The 17,431-nt window shown below is 37.5% G+C and overlaps 1 protein-coding gene across 9 annotated transcripts in view; it reads left to right on the top strand.

Moving 5' to 3' along the window:
- SYNJ1 (synaptojanin 1) overlaps positions 1-17,431 on the top strand; it is an 86,320-nt gene that overhangs the window by 57,938 nt on the left and 10,951 nt on the right. For 6 of the 9 annotated variants that reach the window (XM_012446344.2, XM_064380098.1, XM_012446374.2 and 3 more), the window contains exons 21-30: positions 50-265; positions 3,726-3,804; positions 6,707-6,869; positions 10,394-10,603; positions 11,237-11,383; positions 12,029-12,067; positions 13,571-13,618; positions 14,886-14,921; positions 15,047-15,117; positions 16,948-17,056. In XM_012446344.2, coding sequence (XP_012301767.2) covers positions 50-265; positions 3,726-3,804; positions 6,707-6,869; positions 10,394-10,603; positions 11,237-11,383; positions 12,029-12,067; positions 13,571-13,618; positions 14,886-14,921; positions 15,047-15,117; positions 16,948-17,056 — 1,118 coding nt within the window. The remainder of the gene's footprint in view (positions 1-49; positions 266-3,725; positions 3,805-6,706; positions 6,870-10,393; positions 10,604-11,236; positions 11,384-12,028; positions 12,068-13,570; positions 13,619-14,885; positions 14,922-15,046; positions 15,118-16,947; positions 17,057-17,431) is intronic. The other 3 variants (XM_012446360.2, XM_012446367.2, XM_012446385.2) reach the window with 1 other exon arrangement.

The following is a 17,431-nucleotide window of genomic DNA, read 5'->3' as shown; positions in this document are numbered from 1 at the left end:
ACCCTTTTTAAAACATTTCTAATACATTTATCTTCCTTTATGCCTTAAGGCCTGTCATTGCCCTGATTGATATAGATATATTTGAAGTTGAAGCTGAAGAGAGGCAAAACATTTATAAAGAAGTAATTGCAGTTCAGGGTCCACCAGATGGTACGGTATTGGTCTCAATCAAAAGTTCTTTACCAGAAAATAATTTTTTCGATGATGCCTTGATTGATGAGCTTCTGCAGCAGTTTGCAAGTTTTGGTGAAGTTATACTTATAAGGTAAGATGTTTATCATGCACAAGTAACTCGTGATTCATAAACTATCATTTCTGTATTAGAAATCACCTTATTTGGGGAAGGAGATTTAAAAAAAGAGAAAGATACCACTTTATTTAGTGTTTGACTAGTGTTTGAGTATTTTTATTTCCAAACTAAAGAAAAATCATACTGTGCATATTATTCTGTAGCTTTTAAAACTGAATTCTCTACTTAGAAAGCATTAATAAATAGTGAAACTTTTTTTTTTTTTAAAGACAGGGTCTTACTGAGTCACCCAGGCTGGAGTACAGTCATGTGTTCATGGCTCATTGCAGCCTCAACCTCTCGGGCTCAAGTGATTCTTCCACCTCAGCCTCCCAAATAGCTGGGTCTACAGGTGCACACCACCATGCCTGGCTAAGTTTTATATATTTTTTTGTAGAGGCAAGGTTTCACCATGTTGCCCAAGCTGTTCTCAAACTCCTGGCCTTAAGCGGTATGCCCAGCTCAGCTCCACCAAGTGCTGGGATTAGAGATGTGAGCCACCAAACGCAGCTAAAGAGTGAAACTTTATGTGAACAAATGAAGACAAATATAGGTACAAGTTCAGATATGAACTCTTCACGATTCCTATACAATAGAACAGATAACAAAACCCTATAGCAAAATAAAGCTGTGATTGTATTTTTTTTAAGGAGAGATAAGAGTAGAGTGACTTCCTTCCCACCTCTCTTAAAGAAAGTTGAGTAATTTCAAGTATGTTTAGCTTCTAACAAACAGAGATGTGATGAATAGTCAGGAGTCGTTCATTTCAGTCTTGGTTTCCCTCATTGATGTAGCCATCTGCCTTTTGCAGAACCAGATGCCTCTTTCCTTGTTTTAAAAACATTCTCTTCCAACTATACAGCAGTTTTGAGGGACTAAATAACATGCATGTGTGCATGTGTTTGAATTCCATAGGGAAAGAGGTACTATTAAATCCTTTTAAATACTGTTCATTTGCTTAGTTAGGTATGTTTTATAGATATTTGGTGGGCAGATCTCTATACTAGTTGCTGTAAAAGAGCAGAGGAGAAATTGAAGATACAGCTCCTGCTTGTAATCTAGTAGGGAAGATCAGCATGTGTGTGATGGCACCCCCAGATCCTAAATGGCGTAGTCCACAGAATTAAGATGGTATGGCTTCTACAGAGTGAAAATCATGCCTAAGACACCTCAAGTCCTTTCAGAGAGTAAATGAACAAATGGAAAAGAAATTGTGTTTAGACTTTCTTCAAATCTTTTGACAAAGATCTATCCCAAAGCTTTCAAATTAAACAAAACAAAAAATTTCAAAAATCTTAAGATTCTAGAAAGTACACAGTGAAATCTCCAAGTGTACAGATAACAGTATACTTTGCCAAGTACAGAAATGCCAAACCACCAGAAGCATCATGTGGACTGTGTGAGTGGGCAGCAGAGTCACAGATAAATGTCTTCCTGAGCAAATGTAAAATACTGCACTGAGCTAGAAAGAATCTAAACTGTATAAGGGATGAAAGACTCTGATACAGGAAAGGGACCTGTCTTTATAACCCAACCTCTAAAGAACTTGTTAAATTGAAGCTAAAAGCTTCCCCCAAATGTTTGTCATCATTAGGAAAAGTATTGGTAAGAAACTAAAGCATTAACCTAACATTATAAAGCCATGGGGTATCTCCAACCTGGATATTCTGGTTGTTAAACCCCAAGATGACCAAGTTGGAAAAGAAAAAGCAGACACTGAAAGTCAACAAGGAGGGGATCACTACAAGCAGTGAGATGAAACTGATTATTACCTTTTAGTCTAGATTAAGACAGCCATTAAGGAGTGAGTAAAGCCTGTAAACGCCTTTATTTTTAAATAAGACGTTCCCTGGAAATGTGTATGGGATAAATTTAAATACATAAAGATACTTTTTTTTTTCTTTTTTTTAATTTTTTTTTTTTTTTTAAAGACAGGGTTTCACCGTGTTGGCCAGCCTGGTCTTGATCCGTCCGCCTCGGCCTCCCAAACTGCTGAGATTACAGGCGTGAGCCACCGTGCCCAGCCTAGATACCTATGTTAATTAAAGGAAAAGTCTAGATGCTCTTACTATAGTGAGTGAAAGCAGGAAGAAAATATAGCTTCTAAAAAAACTGACATAAATCTATGGACATAAGAACCAGAATCCCTTGTTAAAGTTAGAAATGTGTAAGGGGCACATTGCTGATTGACAGTAAGGACAAAGGTATTAGCTCTTACCCAGGACCACAGAAGTATTGGTATCTATCAAAGAACAAACAATGTTTGGGGCTTTAGGGGACTGGTGTGGCATAAGTATATCCTTACAGTGGTGATTATAACCTTAGGAGAAGGGATATTCTCGATCACCAACAATTTGAAAAAGATACCTTCATGTAGTTAGGTAAGAATGGTGTTCCTGTGTATTTCAAAGGGTAGCATCCTGCAACTTAGCTTTATGCCAAAGAAATTGAGTCAGTTACCTCAGTCATATCTGTGGAATTGTAGAAATCTGTTCCAGGTCCTCCAGGGCCTTGATTTTACCAGGGTGAAGTACTTGTGCACACTTTTGTTTTTGGCCTTTTCCTCTTAATATTCAGAATTCATACTTTGGAATCCTAGTTTAAGCAGGGGGCTAAGGGGAGAGTGATTGTGTGTATGTGTGTGTGTACATGTTTCCCCACTCTCATCTTGAAAATATCTGTAAAGATTCCTGAACTTGTGGTTCAGCTTGCCAAATTATTTCTGTAATAAGATTGATAACATCCTAATTTGTTCTTTTTTGAATAATAACTTCATTATATCCAATGACCCTCTTCAGAACTTGTTCTGTCCTTTTTATTTTTTCCTCTTGAGAGTTTTTTATTTCAAAAGTAGAAACTTGGAATCCTATCACAGACCATTGAAGTCCCAAAAGAGTAAATCTTTATCAATGACTAAAGACAAGGAGCACAACCTAGGGCTTCTTGGGGCCAGTCTGGTTTGTTTTCTTTCGTTGACAACTTTCATCTTTTTTGGTTATAGGAAATTTTCTTCAGGGAAGTCATTGAGACTGAAAATACACAGTACTGGGTTATGGAATCTGGAGACTTGGATCCCAGCCCTGTAACTTATTTTCCTTATAGAATCACTTTGAACAAGCCACTTAACCTCTGGCCCTTTTTGCGTTCTCCATCAAATGGAGGATTGGGTTAGATTGGATTAGCAGTGATCACAAATGGAGGTACACAGACCCATTTCTTCTGGCTATCCATTAGCATAATATCCTAAAGAATTGGGGTTACAGTGCTTTTAGGGGAAGAGCGCCTTCTCCAGGTCACCACAAGCCCTACCAGCACTCTCTCCTTTACTTTTTTACTTCCTGGCCTCTGCAGACCCAGTAATCATGGGAGTAGTCACTGAGCTTGTTATGTCTATGGTATTAATTATGGTTTTTCATTGTTTTTCTCTTTCTTAAAGATTTGTAGAAGATAAAATGTGGGTTACATTTTTGGAGGGAAGCTCTGCCTTGAATGTTCTGAGCCTAAATGGTAAAGAGGTAAGGTAGCATTTGTTGATTCTAAACCATTCTGCAATTAAGTGTCTGAAGATTATACGATATTTTTATAGACATGCAGCAAGATTATCTGAATGAGAGGGGAAGAGACCTTATGGTATGTTCGAGGAGTTGTTTAATATTTTTTATTTAGACTGGATTTCTGACAAGCCTAAGCTTATTTTGGTACCTCCCCAGAGATATTAAGTGTTGATATAGACTAAGAAGGAAACATGTTTAGCACCTAATTTGATTTCTCTTATTACATTTTAAGATGCAAAATGTTTTAAAATTTTAATTGGGGATAGATAGTCTGGCTCATCTCTATAGTAGAAAAAATTTCTATCAAATGAAGAAAATGCTCTGTTTACCAGAAAACAAGGAAAGGAGGTGCTCATTATTCCTAGGAATTTGTTTTATTGGCTTGGTTTGCCTAGTTTTCTTCTTCAAATGTAACTAATTGCCAGAGATAACAAATCCTTCCCATTGAAGTATTTTAGAAATTTTTAATGAATGAAGATATTCCTAACCTGTGATGTGAAAAGTCACTGATGAGGGAAACTTACATTGTTGGCCTGGAATAGTTTTACTCCTCTGAAGTGCTGCACCTGTCATTCTTTTTCTGAACTCTTTCAGACGAATCTTAAATGTCTAAGTATATGGTCAGTGCACAGGATGGACTGCATTCTAGGCCTGATTCCTGCATCTTGAGCTTCCTCTTCTGTCACATCAACTTCTTTGGAGAAAAAAATTCTTTGTGTGTATTAGACTGGGTGTGGTGGCTCATGCCTGTAATCCCAGCACTTTGGGAGGCTGTGGCAGGCAGATCACCTAAGGTCAGGAGTTTGAGACCAGCCTGACCAACATGGTGAAACCCCATCTCTACTAAAAATGTAAAAATTAGCTGGGCCTGATGGTGGGCACCTGTAATCCCAGCTGCTTGGGAGGCTGAGGCAGGATTGAACCCAGGCGGCAGAGGTTGCAGTGAGCCAGGATCGCACCAGTGTGCTCCAGCCTGGGCAACAGAGAGAGACTCTGTCTAAAAAAATTTTTTAAATAAAAAAATTCTTTGTGTGTATTGCTTTTGAAATAGGTTTTGTAGAGTTTTGTTTGTTTTCTTAATTGTAATACTAATATACTCTGTAAAATCATGTATCAGGAAATACGAAAAAGAATTAAAAATAAGACCACTCATGATCCTATCATTCTGAAATAATTTCTCTTAATCTTCATATTAGCCTATACATATATAAATACAAATGGGATTTTATACACACACACAAACACATTAACACAAATGGGATATGCATATACGCAAACAAATTGAAATCATACTATAAAGTTATTTTCTTACCACCTCTTTACCTGTGACTATGTCGTGGACATCTTAAACAAGTAAGTCATTTTTAATGGCTTCATTAATTTCATTATGTGAATAAATATATAAATTTATTAAACTAAACTCCTATTCATAGACATCTAGATTATTTGCCATTCTTAATTATTAAAACCAACATTCCAGTGAACTTCTATGTATCTTTTTGAGTATTTTTTGGTCATCTAAATTTCTTCCTTTTCGTTTGGCCCTGGTCTCTACCAAGGGGATATTCCTAAGGAATTACATCTTAACTGGCCATTATGGTGATAGGTATTTAAGAATGCTTGTTAGTATTTTTTGATGAATATAAAAGAATTTCGTTGACTTTAAAAAGTAATGTATGACCTGTAAAGCATGTTAAGTTCTGAAATTGGAGTGATTTTAGTACTCATATCTAATTAGCAAGTAAAGGATTATGAATTCTTAGGATTCTGACTTTAAAGCTCAGTGCGAATGCTAAATTACTAATAAACACAGCCATGCCACTCAGTTCAGCAACTTTCAACGTCTCCATTATTATGCCTTCAAGGAATTCTAATATCTGTAACACTTGGAGCCAGGGAAGATCTGTACCCACAAAGGTGCCAACTGTCAGCACAGCATATTGATCACAGCTACACAGTTCATTTGCAAATACCAAAAATGTTCACATCTTATTCACATTAAGAAACTCTTCAAACAAAGGAAGTTGAAACTATGTGGGAGAGAGATTTAATTTAGAAAGCAAGTTTTGTTATAAGGATATGGGTTTTAAATGAGAATTCCTTTCTAGTGCACGATTTATCCTTGACCAAAGAGTCTTGCTGTTATCAGCAATTTTTTTGAAATTATTTTTTACACACATTGACAGGGTGTGCTATAACTTGATTATAATGTCTTGGTTGTCTTAGATTATACTTTAGTCTAAAAGTCACTCAACGTTATAGAGAAGGCAGAGTGCCAGCTTCACAGGTAAAAGTCATTCTGTTTTTAGAATGATTAATTTTTGTTGAAAGTTTAAAATGGTGTTCACTTCTCTTAATATTCTTCTGGCATTTGAAATGCTGAAACGGTATAGGTTAGCACTTAGCAGCTGACATATAGCAGCTCTCAGGACCATATGCCAAGTTGGGAAAGACCAAATGAACAGGAACAGGAAATGCATTTTAAAGATTTTCTGCTGTGTCTTCTGTAGTTGTTTCACATGGGAACAGTTATTTCATCTGTAAATCAAAATAAAGTAATGAAGTTATGTAGCAAAGTTGTTAGTGAATTTACATCTGGCCAGGAAAACATACTGGCTGTAGCAAAGGAAACTTGCATCTCTGGGCAACCTAGAAAAGACCTTTATTTATCACCACAGGCTTTTAAAGGGAGAATTGGGAACAACCGTTAAACTAGTTAAAAGTACATGTGAAAGAATTATGCTGAATTGTCTAATTAACTGTCTATACCATTGGATAGTTTAATGAAGTCAGCCTCTTTATTCCCAAATAGTTAACTTTCATGTTAATCAGTCTTTATTTTATATCTCTTTTACTCAACTAGTTATTGAATCGGACTATAACTATTGCTTTAAAAAGTCCAGACTGGATCAAAAATTTGGAAGAAGAAATGAGTTTAGAGAAAATTAGCATTGCATTGCCATCATCAACCAGCTCTACTCTGCTTGGTGAAGATGCAGAGGTTGCAGCAGATTTTGATATGGAAGGTTTGTTTCTTAAACACACCTTCTTTACTTCTTGTAGTTCTAGATATGTTTTCTTCCCATCTGTAAAGTCTTAGTTTCCACGTCTGTCTGTCTTCTTCTTCTTGGGACATACATAGCACTGTTAATTAGAATTTATTTCGGCCAGGTCTGGCGGCTCATGCCTGTAATCACAGCACTTTGGGGGGCTGAGGACAGATTGCCTGAGGCCAGGAGTTTAAGACTAGCCTGGCCAACATGGCGAAACCCCGTCTCTACTCAAAATACAAAAATTAGCAGGGTGTGGTGGTGCATGCCTGTAGTCCCAGCCACTTGGGAGGCTGAAGCACAATTACTTGAACCTGGGAGGCGGAGGTTGCAGTGAGCCGAGATCGCACCACTGCACTCCAGCCTGGCAATAGAGCGAGATGCTGTCTCAAAAGACAAATTAATTAATTAAGTTATTTATTTATTTTGCATCATATTGTGTTTATTTTGCTTATACTTTAAATGTGTTTACCATTCTTCCATTCAAATATTAAGGCCTTTACAAATGTTAATTTATATTCTTATTGGATTAAAAAAACCCAAATTGGTATTTTTGGTGTATAGTTTAGTCCCATTAATTAAAGTTAAGGTAAAAAAGCAGAAGTTCCAAAAGGATATTCTAAGAACAGAAATGAGTTTAAGTAATTACTCCAAAAATTTCCTTAAACGTAATTCAAAAATGCATTTGTTTGATGGCAACATTATCAAAAGAAAAAATTTAAAAAATGCATTTGTTTTCTAATGCAATATGCTATTCTAGCGTGTTTTCCATTAAAATACATACCTTAGATTATAATATAATAATATTGTAATGCCCTAGATAGCTAGATACCACATTTAAGAGTTGAATGTCTTACAAGATTATCTCATTTTCACATTCTCTGTTCATTTGTTTACTCAGTCCACACATATTTATGTAGTACCTTTATGCCAGATATGGCAGGGTGCTGGAGATTCAACAGCTGTGTTTCTTGCCTTTCTAGAACTCATAGCTTGTTTGGTGTTACATACAAGTAAGCAGGCAATTATAATAAAAGCAGCTCATGGAAAAGTTGCCTAACCTGGATTTGGGAAGTTGGGCAAGGTTTCCCAGAGGAATTGAAATTTAAGTTGAGAAACTGAAGACTCGGATTGAATAGGATTAAGTCTGTAAAGGAGAGATCCAAGAAGAAGGCACGTGCACAGCCTAAGTAGGGAGGAAGAGGATCCCAATGGATTATGCAGGGATTTTAGTGAGGGAGTAAATGAAGAAGAGAAATGCAGAGGGAGAAGTAGGTGTGGGATGGAAGATGAATTCTGTTTTGGATATGTTGAAATTGAGATGTTCATGGAGTCAATCAGACATGAGTCTGGTGCTCAGGAGAGAGCTCTGGATTTAAGGCAGCTCTAATGGCCTACAAAGTCATAGGCATTTATTACTATAACTTTGGCCAATAGGATTATGTAGAGACAGGAGAGAATGAATAGAACATGGAGAAATACAGTCTTGGATTGAATATGTGGAAACACAGAGTTTAAATATACACAGAAGGCAGCTGCCCATGAAAAGAATATGAGTAGAAACAACTAGAAATGTCAAAGAGCCAAGAAAAATTCATGGCTTAAAAATCAAGGAAAGAAAATGGAGCGTGGAAGGGGAGTCGTTAATGGTGTCTTGTGCCACAGAAAGATTAGAAGAAATGAGGACAGGAACGTGTCCTTCTGATTTAATAACAGGAAGGGAAGCCATTGGTGACATTTCATGAGAATAATCTCAGGAGTGACAGAGTCAAATAGTGATAAATTGGTATGGATGGAAGGTGAAGAAGTGAAGAAAGTATCTGTAGACAGCTCTTTAAGGAAGTTTGGGGGAAAAAAGAGAAGGCGGCAATTGCCCCAAGGAGATTGGAGGTCCTAGGGTGGTATTTTTGGATGGGAGAGGCTTGAGAATGCACAGTGCTAATGGAAAAGTAGAGGAGAAAGGGCTGATGGTTTGGGGGAAGGGCAAGGCAGAATAGTAGAGCAGTGTCACTGAGAAAACTAGGCTGATTAGGGCCCATTTGTTCCATCCTCAAATACCCAAGTGACAACCATGTAACTTGGGGGCAGCCTGTTGAAGCAGGGGTTCCCATCTTAAGACTTCTCTCTTCTCTGTGAAGTGTTGAAGTTATCTGCAGGAGTGGGACAGCCCACAATTTCAGGAGGGTGGAGGAGTTTTGCAGTAAACCTCCTGAAGAAAAACGTGAGGGGAAGAGCAAACCAGGAATTGCCAGGCACTTTAGGAGCCCAGAAGAGACTGAAAAGCACAATTTCAAATGTGACTGCAGTCATCAGGACTGAGTGGTTTTCTTTAGCAGAGGCAGTCAGCAGTCCAAGTGCTACCACAGAAAGATTAAACAGAGGGGTCAGGGCAGTGACAGGGTTTTGTCAGGCATGTGCAATAGAAGAAGAGTGAAGTAGGGGAATGTTTGAGATGAAGAACCATAGAATCTGAAGCTAGGTACAGAAGAAAGCAGAATCAGATGGGGGTAAAAATCAGAGGAATTAAGCTACGGCTTCTGAAGAAATCAAAGAAAGAATAGCCAAGGGAGAGAACTGAAAAGCTGGGAGGCAGTAATCAGAATGAAGCTTTTGAGTTATTTCAGACGAGTGCAGTTCTGAGGGGTGTGAGGTAGGAGTGGAGGTGAATGTCAGTAAGGATAGGACCAAGGCATTTCATTATTGAACGAGTTGTCCACATGGACTTTGATGTTATATAGAAAGATGTTGCAGGATCTGATTACTGTCTTGCTCTCTGCTTAGTCCTCAATGAGTGGGTTCAGGAAATGGAAGAATGGAAGTTGGAGATGACTGTAGCAAGTCAGGGTAGAGGGTGTTACATAAATTCTGGATGACCTAGCCTCAAAGCAGTAGTACCTTTTGTTCAGAGTTGGAAGATTAATGTTCTGGAATGGCAGTTAGGTTGCAAGGGTTACCTTGACCCCACTTCCTACCCAGAGATAAGTGGAGATGAGGATACCCTGGGAGAAAACCAGTATTTAGTTAAAGTAAAGAGGGTCTTTGTGGGGTGAGGGTGGCAGGGAGGAGACTTCTGGAGGAAGGGTGTGTGGCTGCTTGAGAGCTAGTTGACTCTAAAGGCTGGACCTGGGTTGGACAACGGAGTGGGGCAGTTCCACAGAGCACAGTGAACAGGTTTGGAAGGAGAGCAGGAAACTTGAGTTGGCTTGCACTGAGAAGCTACTCTGGGGCATACTGAAAGCCTGTTGGGTCACCTCAGCTCCAAGTGGTTGGTTACCTGGCATCTTACTGCTCTGAGACAGTAGATATCTTTACATCCTCTGAAAGAGTATTTCTACTAATTCTAGTTTTCTACATGCCTTCATGCTTAATATATGTATGTTTGCAATATTATAATGTTCACATTTGTTTCGTGTATTTTAACTCTTTGAAACCTAAGGTGGAAAAAAATCTCTGAGCAAGTTAAAATGGAGATATCTCTGATCAGCCCTGCTTTTCCTCAGGTGATGTTGATGACTATAGTGCTGAAGTGGAGGAACTTCTTCCCCAGCATCTCCAGCCATCTTCAAGTTCTGGCCTTGGCACTTCCCCCAGCTCTTCACCCCGGACTAGTCCCTGCCAGTCACCTACGATATCAGAGGGTCCTGTACCTTCCCTTCCCATCAGACCAAGCCGAGCACCGTCAAGAACTCCTGGGCCTCCAAGTGCACAGAGTATGCATTTTACTTGAAAGTTTTGTATGGCTTCCTGTAGCCAATGTACTTGATGTTGGAGCGTAATTATTGTTTTACTTTTATACCTAGGTGCTAAAGTGCACCCTGTTTTCTCCAGTACAGAAGAGGAAAACTTGTATATGATAAGCTCTCGATGGAAAGGAAACTTGTTACAACTGTCACTAGATGAAAATTGTTTTTAATCTTATTTCTTTGTGGTTAGGTTTGTCCATGTCTTATAACTGATGATTTTCTATGGTATGAACCCATAACTATTTGGGCTTTTTCTTCTCTCTACTGGCCAGACTGCAAAATGACTTAACCCAAACAATACTTTGTGCCATATCCATAGGGCCACTTACTAAATTAGCTTTCAGCACCTGAGGCCTAGGTAAGAAGTCAGCACAGAGGTAGCATTATTGCTGCCGTGGTACCAGAGGGCAGGTTAAGGGTAGACTGCTTTTCTTATTCATACTGAAAATACATGCCCTTTATTTACACCATTGCGCACATTTTATAGAACATCACATATAGAACATACATTTTATAGAACATATATATGAAGGACCGATCGTTCCCTTCTGCCAACAGCTACTTGGAACCTGATCTTCTTCCCTCCTGTGCGCTTTTTAGGTTCTCCTATTGACGCACAGCCAGCAACGCCGCCGCTGCCGCAGAAAGACCCCGCCCAGCCCTTGGAGCCCAAGCGGCCACCGCCGCCCCGCCCAGTCGCTCCTCCCACACGCCCCGCTCCCCCACAGAGACCTCCTCCGCCTTCAGGTGACAACCTTTTATTTCAATTTCTGCTAGATGTAAAATTCTCCACTCTATTTTTAAATGTTTTGCTTGTTTTCCAGTCTCTAACTTCTGAATTCTACTGTTTTTCTATCATTATTGCTACTTCTTAGCGTTTCTCTAAAGAACATGGTAGGCACAACAGACCAGGTAGAGTGTTTGCAGAGTAGAATCCTCTAAGGTGTTTTCACAGCTGCCTTTAGCTGCTTTCTCACCAGCCAACCAGAGAGGTTTGTTTGGTTTTTACTAATTCGATGTAGTTAGGCATATCTACTGTTCTTAGGTAAAATTAGGTTTAATTTTTTTCAAAATCCTCATTTCTGGATGATTTATAAGCATGAAATCATTAAAATGTACTAATTTCTGTAAAATATATAATTAAAACTGGAGAGCATATGTATTAATGTACAATGTTACATATTTGTTTAATGTTCTTTTAAATTAAATATAGCGTTGTTACTTCAATTATAAGCATATGCATTGAATAATAGTTTTTTTGTAGTACCTAGATACTAATATGTAATTCCTGCATGATACTTGACATCCCGGATACCATAGTAATCTTTGACATTTCACTTCTGTATTTAATGTAATTTCCTTTCTGCTGCCTATTTTCTTATGAACTATAAGGGGCTAGGAGTCCTGCACCCGCTAGAAAAGAATTTGGAGGTAACCATTTACATTTGTTAGCATGTGTGAATGATGGCTTATTAATGTTTTGGAGTTTGCTCCCTACAACTGAAAGATATTTTAGGTTTGTTTGATAAAAGTCAAAATGAATGACATTCCAGTTTAAAACTAATCCACAAATAAAACTAATAAGGGCTTTCATTTCCCAGATAGATTGGGATTGTTCATCAGGCCTGATAATTATTTTTTTTTGGTCAGTTATTGAATAATTTGGTCAATTACTGACCACATTAATAAATGTGGTCAATTCATTTACAAAGATTTAATTCCCAACAGTTCAATTAATTTTAAAAGTCATTCAGGTACAGTAAATACAGAACATTTCCCAAGTATTTGATTAGTGATACATTTATTTTCTAGTGGAAAAGCTTGTGGATTAGCAAAGAACTGCATGATTTTTCTTTTCATTTCTTCAGTAAGGAAATTTTTATTCACAGTGGGTCACTTTTTGTTTGAAGTATAGTTTATTTGGTTTACATGAAAACAAACAGAGCTCAGTTGGAGTTACACATTTGACAAGTTTATTTAATTCTCAAGAAAAGATGGAGTTTTCACAATTCCTCAGAAGAACTTTTGCAAATCCAATGTTACTATTACCAAGGCTCGCCGTACATGTGTAGCTGGTCTGTTTCTGTTGTAGCTTGCCTAGTGACATGGCCGAGTAATTCAGGTTATACTGCAGACTGACTTTGCCTGGGTAGATCTTAATGACTGCATGTGATAAGGATACCTAAATTATTTCAGCATTACAGCTGCTGCAGCATACAGCTAGGTGACCATTTTTCCATTGACCTACATTTAGGTTTTCCCTTTTCAGGATGCTGCTTTTATTTAAATTTTCATGATAATTTTTACTTCTTTAATTAGGAAAACATCCTGTAGAAAATAAATTTAAAATTAATCTGTGAAGAGTTATATTAGCAATCCAGTAGATTACAACAAAATCTTTCTTAATTTTAAAAATTGCTCTCCTTCATAATTATTTTGTAAGAAGTGTTTGCAACATTTTTTTAATCCTATAACCAATAATTCCTTTACATTATTATACGTTAAGAGTTTTTTAAAATAATGCATTAAAAACTAACTTCAGAAGACTTACGTGGTCTCAGAAATTTATGATTTCTTTCCTTTTGACTCTCAAATATCAGAGTTTTTACTTGCTCTAAATATGAGTAAGATGATTTTTAAAGCAAAGGCCTTCATTAAACATATTTTAAAATTCTCTACTGCTAGTAATTGCATATATAGAAAGAAAACCGTCGGCCTGTTTCTACTCTTCTGTTTGAGTAAAGGGAGGATTCAGGTTTGGGCCGGGCTTCTAAAGTCACTTTGGTCTGTATTTATATCTTTGAAGAAATTTAAAGCAATAAAAGAGCCTTTTTGCAAAAGTGAATTTAATGTGGAAATTGTCTTATGTGCCTGCCTTTCATTCTGTGCTGTGGGCCCTGAACAATATATAGCTTCTGTTCTTTCTCTGAAAAGGTATTGGAGCCCCTCCCAGTCCTGGGGTAGCTAGGAGAGAGATGGAAGGTAACAAGACTCTTGCATTATAGAAATGGTTCTCTCATTTTATTTCTCAGTGTCAGCATCCCACCTCCCCACTCCCCAGTGTTTAAAGGCATACTTAAATCTTTTCTTGGTCCAGCTGTAAACTTCTCTTTCCCCCCACCTTATGTACCTTGTATTTTTTCTTTCTTCATTCTATGTCACCTATAGCTTCTAATGGATATACATTTAATTTCCCTGAGATCCTTAGTGTTGTTTGTACTCTGTTTCATATATAGGTTTATATACGCCTAGGTTGTGAAATTACTGTTTAAGAATGTCTTAAATTCTTTTCAGAACAAGTAAAATATTTAGAAATGTACTTTACTCATCTAAAGTTTTAAATATTAGTGATTATAATTAAGCCCTATTAATTCAGATCCAAGAATAGAGTATTTTGTGGTTGATTTCAGATAACATAGCTGTTTATGTGGATTGGTACTAAGCCAGATTTCTTTAAAAGAGCATTAAGACTAGAGGCCATTTGTTATAACTTTAGTTATTAAAAGAGTGATGTATTTCTTATAACAATTGTACTTGAATTTCTTTTCAAAAAGGAGAGTAAATCTAACATGCTGCTCTTCATAGTCACTCCTACTCCTTTTGGCCCCAAGAGTAATTTATTTCATTTTATCCTTCAGCTACCTTCTAATGAGTTTGAACATATTTTTAAGACTGTCTTCCATAATGCAGATATTTGGTAATAACATATACCTGTCTTCTGTCTTAATGACAGGATTTTGTTATAGAAATCTGAAAGACCTTATCATAAGATAACCTTATCCACAGTGACATCCACAGCGTGAAGCCCTAAAGTAGTGCTAGTGCTATAGGAGCCTCTTGTGTAACTTGACAAATGTGGTCCTGTCTGTTGCTCAGGAGCCATTTGTCTACCAGACTCTTAAGGGGTATCAGTGCCACGTCTTGTGATCATTCACACAGCTGACTGTATGTTTTCAAGGTTCACAAGAGAGAGCTCTGTGGGGAATGCCACCCTAGAAGTGGCCTCATGAGTGAGATATCAAACTAAGGTCACCACTTGTCTCCCATAAAGGTCTCTCTAAATATTGTAATTTTTCTCTCTCGGAGTGTTTCATTCAGGACTGATAATACCTTTCATCATTATCCAAAGCATAGTGCTTTGTTTTGTTACCATCTCACGCCCACATTTCTGCTGGTAATAGCAAGCTGATATTATGCAATATTGCTTGTTTACTTACAATTAATTTTTTTTTCCCTTCCTGCTTCAAAGCACCCAAAAGCCCTGGAACAACACGGAAAGATATAGGTAAAAACACTTGAATGTAGCTGTTTACCCTTAAAACTGGACCATGAAATAGACATTTGGAATATAAGTACATGGTTTCTTTTTTCTTTTTAATTTAAATATATGATATGATGTCTTTGTTCCAGGACGCAGTCAGCCTTCACCTCAAGCAGGACTTGCAGGCCCAGGACCTGCTGGGTACAGTACGGCCAGACCGGTAGGTAAAACCTTGCCTGGGAGCCAAGGGGGTCTCGGTTCTAAGTCCTGTTTACTACTTGTCCGTTTTGTTACCTTGGAGATATCATATGATCCTTAAAGGCCTCAATTTCCTCAACTCTAAAGTGAGGGAATTGCACTGGATGATCTTCCAACTCTACCTTTATTTTTACATACTCTTCAGAAATAACAAACTTCATTATTTGGATAAAAGTGATACACTTAAAACAATTATGATCACTAAATACGTATCTTAAGAGTCGCAGAATTTGAGAAGATGATGGATTTGGGCAGCTTTTTATCATTTTACCTGAGTAATTAATGAAGCTGTAAAGTAATCCTCCATTAAAAATGATTTTAATTAGATTTTAGAAAAAATAGTGGCAAATTCAGTATAGTAAAACTGGTTCTAAAGGTTTTGTTTTGGTTTTTTTTTTTCTCTTTTTGGTTTTTTTCTTGATCAGGTTCACATATTCAGTAAAGGTATTAGAAATAAGAGAGTAGATAGTGTTGCAGGACTTTTTCCTACCTGATGAATGTGTGTTTTCTGTATGTTTATATGTTCTCTTATACCCAGTTTTTTTTTTTTATTATTTGAAAACTTTCTCTGGACTTTAACAGGTAATCAAGAACGGAGAGAAAGAGCAAATGGAAACCAGTAGTCAGTGACTTAGGCTAGTCCAGTAGAATCTGGGACTACTGAGGCCCATGTCTGAAGAGTAGGAAGCAGAGTTGTTACTATACCTAGAAATTAAGATTGTGAGAACTGAAGAAACCACTTCCTATGTAAATAGAAGTTTTTTGTCTTCTCTGTTGTAGCTGTCCACTTAACAATCTGAAGGTTCTTTTTTATATGTAATATTACTTTTCAAATATTTATCCTCCTTTTTTCAAAAACAGGGAAATTTGCCATTCACTGATTCCATTACCACACTTGCCACAAGAACTTTCTTTATTCTGTTGAATACCATAAGTATAGGAAAATAAAGGATTTTTGTGAGTTTAAAAGTTCACATTTTGCTCAGAGTAAATATCGTTAGCTTATGTCCTTCAGCAAACATATGAAAAGAGAAAAAATATTTTTCACTGTTGAGTCTTTCAATGTATTTAATTTGGAATATTAGTCATTCAAAAGTTGTACTTCTATGTTAAAAAACAAAACAAAACAATAACAAAAAAAAACCTAGCTGGCTGGCAGTGGCATGTACCTATAGTCCCAGCTACTCAGGGGACTACAGTGGAAAGAACGCTTGAGCCCAGGAGTTCAGGTCTAGCTGGAGCAACACAGCAAGACCCCATCTCTTAAAAAACAAATCTTAGGGTGTTTGGTTTTTTTTTTTCCAAAGTTTCCTAGTTGATCAGGTATATATCTCTCTGTCTCCTTGTGTACTTTAAAATTGTCCCAGTTTTTTCCATGAAGACAGCATTGCACATGGTTAAGAACCCTAGCCCTGCATCTAGTCAGACCTGAGTTTGGATCCTGACTCTGCTTCTGTGTGGCTTTGGACAAGTTGTATAAATTTCTTCATCTTAATTTAAAATAGGGATGATAAAATAATACCTACTTCTCAGGGATATTTTGAAGATGAAATGGAAATGCCTGTACCATGCTTAATTAACATAATGTCTGGCACACAGTAAACAGTCAAAAGTGAACAGGAAGATTTTAAAATTCATCACTCTATGGCTTCAAGTAGAGAGCACTTAAAATGACAAGATAGGGATTAATACCATAGAAGAGAGTAAATGAGATGCAAAAGCAAACGTTTTCACAGAATCCTATCTGTGGAAGGTAAATAAACATCTCAAGTGTTATGTTTCCCATCTTCAGACGATTCCTCCTCGTGCTGGAGTTATCAGTGCCCCACAGAGCCAGGCACGGGCATCTGCTGGAAGACTGACTCCTGAAAGCCAAAGCAAAACATCAGAAACATCAAAAGGTAGATACTATTTGGGAGGTTGAGGCAGGAGGATTGCTTGAGCTCAGGAATTTGAGACCAGCCTGGGCAACATAGTGAGACCCCATCTGTTAAAAAAAAAAAAAACTTTTCAAATTAGCCAGGTGTGATGGCACATGCCTGTGATCCCAACTACTCGGGCGGCTAAAGTGAAGGGATCACTTGAGCCCGGGAGGTTGAGGTTGCAGCGAGCCGTGATCATGCCACTGCAATCCAGCCCAGGCAAAAGAACAAGACCCTGTCTCAAAAATCAAAAATTTTTAAAAATTGAGAGAAAAGAAAGGTAGATACTGTATTAGAAATACTGTGCTGGTTTTGTTATTTTTTTTCTTTTCCCTTCTGTCATCTCCCACCTTC

The sequence above is a fragment of the Aotus nancymaae genome, unplaced genomic scaffold, assembly GCF_030222135.1.
Source record: "Aotus nancymaae isolate 86718 unplaced genomic scaffold, 86718_ANA_hifiasm-v0.15.2.pri h1tg000022l_1, whole genome shotgun sequence".
NCBI classification, from domain to species: Eukaryota; Metazoa; Chordata; class Mammalia; order Primates; family Aotidae; genus Aotus; species Aotus nancymaae.
The sequence above is the reverse complement of the archived record's forward strand: the minus strand, read 5'-3'. Positions and strand labels throughout refer to the sequence as shown.